This window comes from Myotis brandtii, unplaced genomic scaffold (genome assembly GCF_000412655.1).
Source record: "Myotis brandtii unplaced genomic scaffold, ASM41265v1 scaffold854, whole genome shotgun sequence".
Classification (NCBI taxonomy): domain Eukaryota; kingdom Metazoa; phylum Chordata; class Mammalia; order Chiroptera; family Vespertilionidae; genus Myotis; species Myotis brandtii.
In genome coordinates this window covers 214,990-224,100 of record NW_005371468.1, presented here as the reverse complement: position 1 = coordinate 224,100, position 9,111 = coordinate 214,990, and the positions used below count along the sequence as shown (strand labels likewise).

Here is a 9,111-nt window from a genome sequence, read left to right as displayed (position 1 = left end):
CTGGGGGTAGGGGGTGGGGCAGCAGACCTCAGATGGAGCAATGGTTGATAACAGCTATCATCGGAGGAGTCTGCCCAGGGTGTTGGCTCCTTCTGATTACTGACAAGTCTGCTTTTTCAGACTTCCTCATTAGTAGAGTGATTGGTAGGTGGGTGGCTGGGGGTAGGGGGTGGGGCAGCAGACCTCAGATGGAGCAATGGTTGATAACAGCTATCATCTAAGGAGTCTGCCCAGGGTGTTGGCTCCTTCTGATTACTGACAAGTCTGCTTTTTCAGACTTCCTCATTAGTAGAGTGATTGGGCTTAGGTGGGTGTGGGTGACCAGGTCATTCTCTACTGTCCCTTGTTGTGACAGTTGACATAGAGAGGGTTTTGGGCCTGGTTCTTGGGTTTGTTCCAGGGTGGCACTGGACTTGGAAACCTGCTTGACTAGAAAGAACATTTGTAGCTTCCTGTTCTGGGCCGAGGAGAGTAATACAAGGTCAAACAAAAACAGTAAGGCATAATGATTAGTGGAAAAAGCAGTGAACCAGAAGATTTTAGTTCTAGTTGTGCCTTTGCCACTGGCTCTGTAGCCTCGAGCAAGTCATTTAATCTCTCTGGACACAGCCTTGTTATTGGTAAAACAAAAGAAAGAATGTCATGATCCACTGCTTGTAAAGAAGGACCTATTTCTTGAGTGACCAAAATCATGGTTATTGTAATTACTTATATTAAAATAATAATAAAAGTTAAACATGCTCACTCCAAAATGAGAAAAACCCCAGAAAAGCACACCATACACTAATAAAGACTTACTGTTAACACTTTGGCGCATTTTCCCTTTGAGTTCTTTTTCCTATAACATGTAAACAGACTCTGACTTTATTTTTCCCCTACTAAAATGGAATCTTACTAATATACTGTTTAGTAACCTATTTAAAAAATTTAGCTATATAACATGTTCATTTTGTTTCAATGACATTAAATGCTTTGTTCATCTAAATTACTGTTGAGTGGTTGATGTTGACAGCTATAAGGCCTTCTGCTTAGGCTAACCTTGAGGGTTTGGTGACAGTGGGAGTGGTTTTGTGGAACAAACAGTGTGCTTATTTGGAGAGTTCCACACAATAGATTCTCCTCTCTCTTGTGGGAGCCACAGTGTGAGATGAGCTCAACAGATAATGGGTCTATTCCTTCCTGGTGGTTATGAATAAATGATAGTGTGGCAGACTCACCCTCTAGTGGTTGTTGTTAGTACTGAAATAGGGATAATAATCTCTCTACCTTCAGTTGCTTTGTCTGTGTTCTTTTTCTTAGTGGCTGGGTATCTAAAATGAGATAGTGATCAGTAGTCTCTATTTTGACAGAATTGGAGGTATTGTCTTAGAATTTGGGGGCTGGAAATCAGCCCAACACATTTGTTGAATAGCAGAGGTGACCTTGGGATGAACTGTGAAAATTAATGTTCAGATTTATACCTCATATATAACCAGATCCTCATATGATGTAGGAAGTCCTGTACTGTTTTTTAAAAAAATGTTTTTATTGATTTTAGAGAGAGGGGAAGGGAAATAGAAACAGATGAGAGAGAAACATTGATCAGCTGCCTCCTGCACGTCCCCTACTGGGGATCGAACCTGCAACCTGGACTTGCACCCTGAATGGGAATCAAATCAGTGACCTGTTGGACATTTGCCCTGAATGGGAATCAAATCAGGTCCCACTAGCTATTTCCTGTGTGTAAATGCCTCATTTCCTATTTAGTTACGGGCTTATAATAGGTGTTCTCAGGCATTGTTTGCTGACTTCACTGTGGCATTTAGTCAGTTGCTTTGGTTAACTGCTGTCTGAAGCTTCATTTCAGTCTATCCAGAGAAGTTAAGCTGTCGGGTAACATTCACTGCTAAGCAGGGTTTGGATCTTGTTTTGTGATTAACGTCTCTGAATGCTTGTTAACTTCATAGGAAGAAAAAAGATAGTTTTAATTTAGTTGGAGATGCCTTTAAAATTATTATTTTATCTCATTAAGAAAAATTGATCGGTATATCATTTATGCAAAGTAGAGATAAGATCTAGTGTACTAGAATTGGGGTTACTCCTACCATAAAGAAGAGGAGGTAATGGGAACACTCGGGAAAACAGCTTGATATATATCCCTTTTTTCCTCTTGGTTCTTTCAACACTGCAGGAGCTATGAAGACATGATTGGTGAGGAGGTGCCCTCAGACCAGTACTATTGGGCTCCTTTGGCCCAGCATGAACGAGGAAGTTTAGCAAGCTTGGATAGCCTGCGCAAGGGAGGACCCCCACCCCCCAATTGGAGACAACCAGAGCTGCCGGAGGTGATAGCCATGCTAGGATTCCGCTTGGATGCTGTCAAGTCCAATGCAGCTGCGTACCTGCAACATTTGTGCTATCGCAACGACAAAGTGAAGACTGACGTCCGGAAGCTCAAGGGCATCCCAGTACTGGTGGGATTGTTAGACCACCCCAAAAAGGAAGTGCACCTTGGAGCCTGTGGGGCTCTCAAGAATATCTCTTTTGGGCGGGACCAGGATAACAAGATCGCCATAAAAAACTGTGATGGTGTTCCTGCCCTTGTGCGGTTGCTCCGTAAGGCTCGTGATGTGGACCTCACTGAAGTCATTACTGGTAAGCTGTAGGTCTAAGTCTAAGGGAAACTGCTAGGTTAGGGTCACTGTTACCACTGGAGATGTCGAGTGCTAGAAGGATTTCCAGTCTTTTATACTTTTGATTAAAGGTTGTGAACTGGTGGCCTTAGGGTCAAATTCATCTCACAGGTTTGTTTGGGTCATGCAGGGTTTTAAAAATTTTAAAGAATTTGTTGCTAATGTTTAAAATTCAGAAGATTTTTACTTAAAATTCCCAGATTCTTGGCTTCTGTTAACAATATGCAAGAACTGGTATCATTGGATCTATTTTGCTACCTGATAGTAGTTGGTCTGTGCTGATTAAGGTCTATGTTCTCTAGTTTGCAATAATTCCCAACACATTCTGTTGTTCTGACCAACTGCCATGAGTTGTTGCATAAACATTGAAGCTGAGTATCATTGCCATTTGTTCATGTTCTTAACAATTTCTTTTAAATATCTGCTTATCCTGACTCACCTTTCTGGCATGTGTAGACATTTGAGCTTGTGGTCCTTTCTTTAGAAGTGTGATTTTTCAGATTGTGGGTTGTGATTTGTTAGTGTCTATTGAACACAATTTGTAGATCACAGGCAGCATTCCAAGAGAAAGGAAGGAAGGAAATTGCAATAATGATTGGTTTTCAATTGGGGGCAATCTTGCACCTCAGAGGACATTTGTCTGAAGACAGTTTTGATTGTCATAACTGGTAGTGGGATGGGGGTGGAGAGTGCTAACGAGTAATGACCAGAGATACTGCTGAGTATCTAACAATGGACAGGCAGCTCCACACAACAAAGAATTATCTGGCCCCCAAATCCAGCGTTTGAGAAACTCTGGTGTAGATATCTTAGAAAGCATTGCTTATAGTAAGAATTGTTTTATTAAACTGTTTTATGATATGTGTGTTTGTATTGAGCCATAATGTAAAATACATTTCTTACTGTGGGTCACAAACAGAAGCTTGACTCTCATTCATTACAAGGTATTTAGTCACTGGGGAAGACTGTGAAATGATGGAATAGGGGATTCTCTTTGGCATGCTTCAAGCATATTTTGGGTGCTGAAGAGCTGTCTGACGAGTTGTCTCTGCCAGGAACCCTGTGGAATCTCTCATCCCATGACTCAATCAAAATGGAGATTGTGGACCATGCCCTGCATGCCTTGACAGACGAAGTGATCATTCCGCATTCTGGCTGGGAGCGGGAACCTAACGAAGATTGTAAGCCACGCCATATTGAGTGGGAGTCAGTGCTTACCAACACAGCTGGCTGCCTTAGGTAACACAAGGGCTTTGAGAGTATGAAGATTGAATTTTTGAGGACTAATTTAAATTTCTTTAAAAAGAAAGTTCAAATTCTTTAGCCTGTCATTCAGCCTCCATTCTGTCTATATTGCAAGCTATGACTCCAACCTGTCTTTCTACCTTTGTTGCTACTTCCTTGTGTACCGAATACACCCATGATGTTGGTTACTTGCTGTTTCCACATATCCTCCTCGCTTCTGTGCCTCTTTGACTTTGTTCATTTAAGTTGGTAAACATTTGTTCAGTACCTACCACATGTTAGGCACTTGTCTAGTCCTGTGTTTGTGCCCATGCTTTCAATTATCTGTATTTCAGGTCAGGCTGTGATCAATGCAACAAAAAGAATACGGAGTCCTAGCAGGGTGGGGGGTGGGGTGAGGAAGATCTGTTTTTTTTTCTGATTGTAGTGCCCTTCTCTCCTTATTTATCATTTGAGGCTAAACTCAAGTGCCTTTATTTTTTGAAGGTTTTCCTGATTTCTTCTTACATTCTATAATTGATACAATATGTTCTTTCTTTCTGGGATATACTCCTATGTGCTCTGCCCCATTCTTCGTTTGTACTTCTATACAAGAAGCATCTATTCCATCTTATATTATTGTGGTTGGTATACTTTATTGACACCCTCCCTGCCCCCTGCCCCTGGCCTGGTTCTAAATGTCCTGAAAGCAGAGTATCTTACTTAATTTCAGTTGCAGTGCCTTGCTTATTATGGGTATTCACTATTTGTTATAAGAAAGGTAGTGAGGAGACTTGTAGATGTTGAGGGATCTTAAGGGGAGGATTTCTGGATTTGAGTCATCTTGCCGCCTCTCTGTTTCCCCTTAGGAATGTCAGCTCAGAGAGGAGTGAAGCTCGCCGGAAACTTCGGGAATGTGATGGTTTAGTGGATGCCCTCATTTTCATTGTTCAGGCTGAGATTGGGCAAAAGGATTCAGACAGCAAGGTAAGTTAATGGCTGAGTGAATTCCACTTAAAACAACCATGAGGTACCTGAAATGCATACCTGTTATTCCAGGCTTTTGAATAATATTAGATACCTAAACTAGCCCCTACTCCCTAAAATGGGTATTCACTTTAGGAGAAAAGTATTTTTTAGAATTTTCTTCACCTCTATACCTTAAAGCTCTTTAGCCATATTTCCAGGGTTGTACATTTTACTAAGTAGGAAAAAGTAAAAAGCTTAAGGAAAAAGACCCTAAGTTTTGTGCCATTCACCAAATGTGTCATTCCATTAGCTTGGGGCTACAAGGATTTTGAGAAGCTTAGGGTACTTAGAGGCTGTTAGAGATGATGGATTGGACTATGCTTTTTGGATCAGTATTGTAATATCTGAATTATGGGAAGTCACTATAGGCATTCTCTTTTCTCATGGAGCCTTTTCTCTTATGTTCCCAAGCTTGTGGAGAACTGCGTTTGCCTTCTTCGGAATTTGTCATATCAAGTTCATCGGGAGATCCCACAGGCAGAACGTTACCAAGAGGCACCTCCCAGTGTTGCCAACAATACTGGGCCACATGCTGCCAGTTGCTTTGGGGCCAAGAAGGGCAAAGGTGAGTCTTAGCTCCTTCCTTCTTACTCTATAATGTAGGACTGGGAAAGGAAGGAACGCTTTTAACTTTAGTTGCAAAATGCTTGCTGAGCAATATAGGATCTGCCCAGTCAAGTATGTCCTTGTGCTATGCTGCTGCTTCCCCTGTGTTGTGTGCTTTATTCAAGAAGGTGGTGGTGGTGGTGGTGGTGGTGATGGTGGTGTTGGTGTTGGTGTTGGTGTTGGTGTTGGTGGTAGTGGTGGTATCAGTGATTGGGGCAGTGAAGGAGGAGAACTCAGCTAATCTGGGGCCTTCCTCCATTCCTCCTTTGTGTTTCCCCTGTTTTTCTTTTCCTCTGCTTTCCTGCTTATTTGCTCATGATTCTGTTGACATCTCTCTCCTGCATTTTTCCTCCTTCATTTCTCCCCTCTGCTTTCCACCTTGGGTGATGCACTGGAAGATGAGTGGTTCTCCAGAGGTGAGTGGAATCTTTTAAGGTGCTTATCTACTTCTAATGTGCATGTTTTGGTTTTAGCTTCCCTAGTATTTCCTTGCCTAACTCTTCCCTGTGGATGCATGTAGGAAAATTCAGTTGAGGAAGACCACTGAAACAAGTTTAGCTCATCTGAGCTAATGGCCCTGGCATGCTATTTCTGGGCAGCAGTCCCAGTTATTAGAACTCAGGACAATAGCAACAACTGTGGTTATCCTTATCTTACCGTGCTGCTGCTTGTTTCCTGTCCTTGTTTCTGCACAGCCCCCTGCTGGGACAAGCTGGGGGCCTGGATATTTCCCCCCAACCCCCTCCACTCGATGCATCTCTGATTCAAAGATTTTGACTAAAGAATAAAAAAATGCACCAGGTGGACTCTTTCCTTTCTTAAACTTTTTATCTCTCCCCACCTTTTTTAATTTCCAAAGGGAAAAAACCCACAGAAGATCCAGCAAATGACACAGTGGATTTCCCTAAAAGAACGAGTCCCGCTCGAGGTAAGTTATTTTTTCTTTTCAATTTCCAAGAGTCTCATAAACATAGTCCACAGATAACTATTTGGTAGCCGAACACTAGCTATACAATATGTTTACTATTCTGTCTTTTCTGATTTATGGATTTGAAGTGATGATGAAAGTATTGGGAAACTATAGTATAGCAGTAACTTGGAAAGCACTGCTTGTTATGGCAACTATTCACATTATTGAGGGTAGGATAAGATTTGGATGATTAGAAATTTGGGTACCCTTAGTAGCCACAGTAGTTCTTGGGACTTAAACATTACTTACTATAAGAAGCCTCGGGGATGGGAGGTAATGCGGGGATAAGGACACATATGTAATAACTTAATCAATAAAAAAAAAAAAGAAGAAGCCTCTTTATCATAGTTTGGATCTTTATATTCATCCATACAGTGAATCCAAAATTCTTATCTCTCCATGGATATAAAATTTTTAGATGTCATTAAATCTATGATAGGCCTTTTTACTTAGTCACAGTAAAGGTAGGAAGAATGACTTGGTCAAGTTAGAAATAATTCGTTTGAGACGAGGAATTTTTAACCCTGAGTGCTATCAATGAGCAAATGAATCCCCTAATTACCCATGCCTGGCTGCCAGGCAAGGCCAAAGTAAACTGTGGGAGAGAAGAGGCAAGGAAGGAGGAGAGACACGTTGCAAATGATGAGTTGATATCTGTTCTGCTCTTACCATGGACTGATTATTCTTAAGCAGACGTGGAATCAAGCCCCTGAGTTTGCTGTTGGGTGGGTAGGTGAGTGAGGGAGCCTAATGGTATAGGACAGTGGTTGGCAAACTGTGGCTCGCGAGCCACATGCGGCTCTTTGGCCCCTTGAGTGTGGCTCTTCCACAAAATACCGACTTCTGTGCATGGGCCACGAAGTTTTAATCTCACTGTACATGTGCGCCCGCACGTGGTATTTTGTGGAAGAGCCACACTCAAGGGGCCAAAGAGCAGCATGTGGCTCGCGAGCCGCAGTTTGCTGACCACTGGTATAGGAGCATAAACCCATCAGTACAGAATAAAGGCTGGACTTCAACCAGCCATAGCCTGGTTTGTAGGTACTAATTACCACTTTCTTGTCCTTTCCTGTGTAGGCTATGAGCTTTTATTTCAGCCAGAGGTGGTTCGGATATACATCTCACTCCTCAAGGAGAGCAAGACTCCTGCCATCCTAGAAGCCTCAGCTGGGGCTATCCAGAACTTGTGTGCTGGGCGCTGGACGGTGAGTACCTTTTAGAAAATGGTTTTGGAGGTGGGAGCACCTAGCTCACTAGTTTGCATCCTTTTGTAATCTGTTCCACCTCCTTGTGCTACTTCTAGTATGGTCGATACATCCGCTCTGCTCTGCGTCAAGAGAAGGCTCTTTCTGCCATCGCTGACCTCCTGACCAATGAACATGAGCGGGTAGTGAAAGCCGCATCTGGAGCTCTGAGAAATCTGGCCGTGGATGCTCGCAACAAAGAATTAATTGGTAAGGTGTAGGATGTTAACCATTCCCTCAGCATGTAGTACAGTGCTTTAATCCATCAGGTGCTAAGTAATTTATTTATTGAAATGATTAGAGAAAGGATCCTAGCCCTCTATAGTTTGTGAATGGAAGAGTAGCAGAGGGTTATGCAATTGCCTTGAACAGCGCGAGGTGCTCAGCCCCACACAGTCAAAACCACATGTATCTTTTGACTCCCCAAAAACTTAACTACTAATAACTTATTTTTGACTGGATGCCTTAGCAATAACATAAACAGTTGATTAACACATGTTTTGTATGTTATATGTATTATATACTATATTCTCACAATAAAGTAAGCTGGAGAAAAGAACATTATTAAGGAAATCATAAGGAAGAGAAAATACATTTACAATATTTATTTTTTAAAAATTTGCATGTAAGTGGATCTGCAGAGTTCAACTGTTGTTCAGGGTCAACTGTAGTTGAATGGTTCTTAGAAAGACAAGAAGTGATTACTTTTTAAAAATAGAACAATAATAGCTATTATTTATTTATTTATTAAATATATTTTATTGATTTTTCACAGAGAGGAAGGGAGAGGGATAGAGAGAGTTAGAAACATCGATCAGCTGCCTCTTGCACATCCCCCACCGGGGATGTGCCCGCAACCCAGGTACATGCCCTTGACCGGAATCGAACCCGGGACCTCTCAGTCCACAGGCTGACGCTCTATCCACTGAGCCAAACCGGTTTCGGCTATTTATTTATTTTTAAGTCCTCATCCCAGGATATGTTTATTGATTTTAGAGAGAGGAAGGGAGAGAGAGAGAAACATCAACATGAAAAACATCCATCGGTTGCCTCCTCTACGTGGCCCAATCTGGGATCTAACCTGCAGCCTTTTGGTGTACGGGATGATGCTCCAACCAATTGAACCATCCAGCCAGGGCCACAGCTATTATTTTTAAGCACTTCTGTATGTTCTCATTTGTCAGCACTTTAAAAAGGTTCTTTTTTTTTTTTTTTTTTAATAGAATAAGGAAACTCCAGGTCAGGTAAATTAAATAATATGCTCAGAGTTAAAATACCTCATAAGTGGCAGAGTCCAGATATATATATTTTTAAAATTCATAATTATTCTATTCTATTGAATTATTATAATATTAAATATACTTTT

General features: G+C 41.6%; 1 protein-coding gene across 14 annotated transcripts in view; it reads left to right on the top strand.

Annotated features, from left to right (window-relative positions):
- The window catches only part of CTNND1 (catenin (cadherin-associated protein), delta 1), a 50,051-nt gene that overhangs the window by 33,793 nt on the left and 7,147 nt on the right, over positions 1-9,111 (top strand). For 9 of the 14 annotated variants that reach the window (XM_014532175.1, XM_005884760.2, XM_014532173.1 and 6 more), the window contains 8 exons: positions 2,171-2,634; positions 3,728-3,911; positions 4,766-4,883; positions 5,337-5,490; positions 5,930-5,947; positions 6,391-6,459; positions 7,579-7,706; positions 7,805-7,955. In XM_014532175.1, the coding sequence (XP_014387661.1) occupies positions 2,171-2,634; positions 3,728-3,911; positions 4,766-4,883; positions 5,337-5,490; positions 5,930-5,947; positions 6,391-6,459; positions 7,579-7,706; positions 7,805-7,955 (1,286 nt within the window). The remainder of the gene's footprint in view (positions 1-2,170; positions 2,635-3,727; positions 3,912-4,765; positions 4,884-5,336; positions 5,491-5,929; positions 5,948-6,390; positions 6,460-7,578; positions 7,707-7,804; positions 7,956-9,111) is intronic. The other 5 variants (XM_014532171.1, XM_014532176.1, XM_014532174.1 and 2 more) reach the window with 1 other exon arrangement.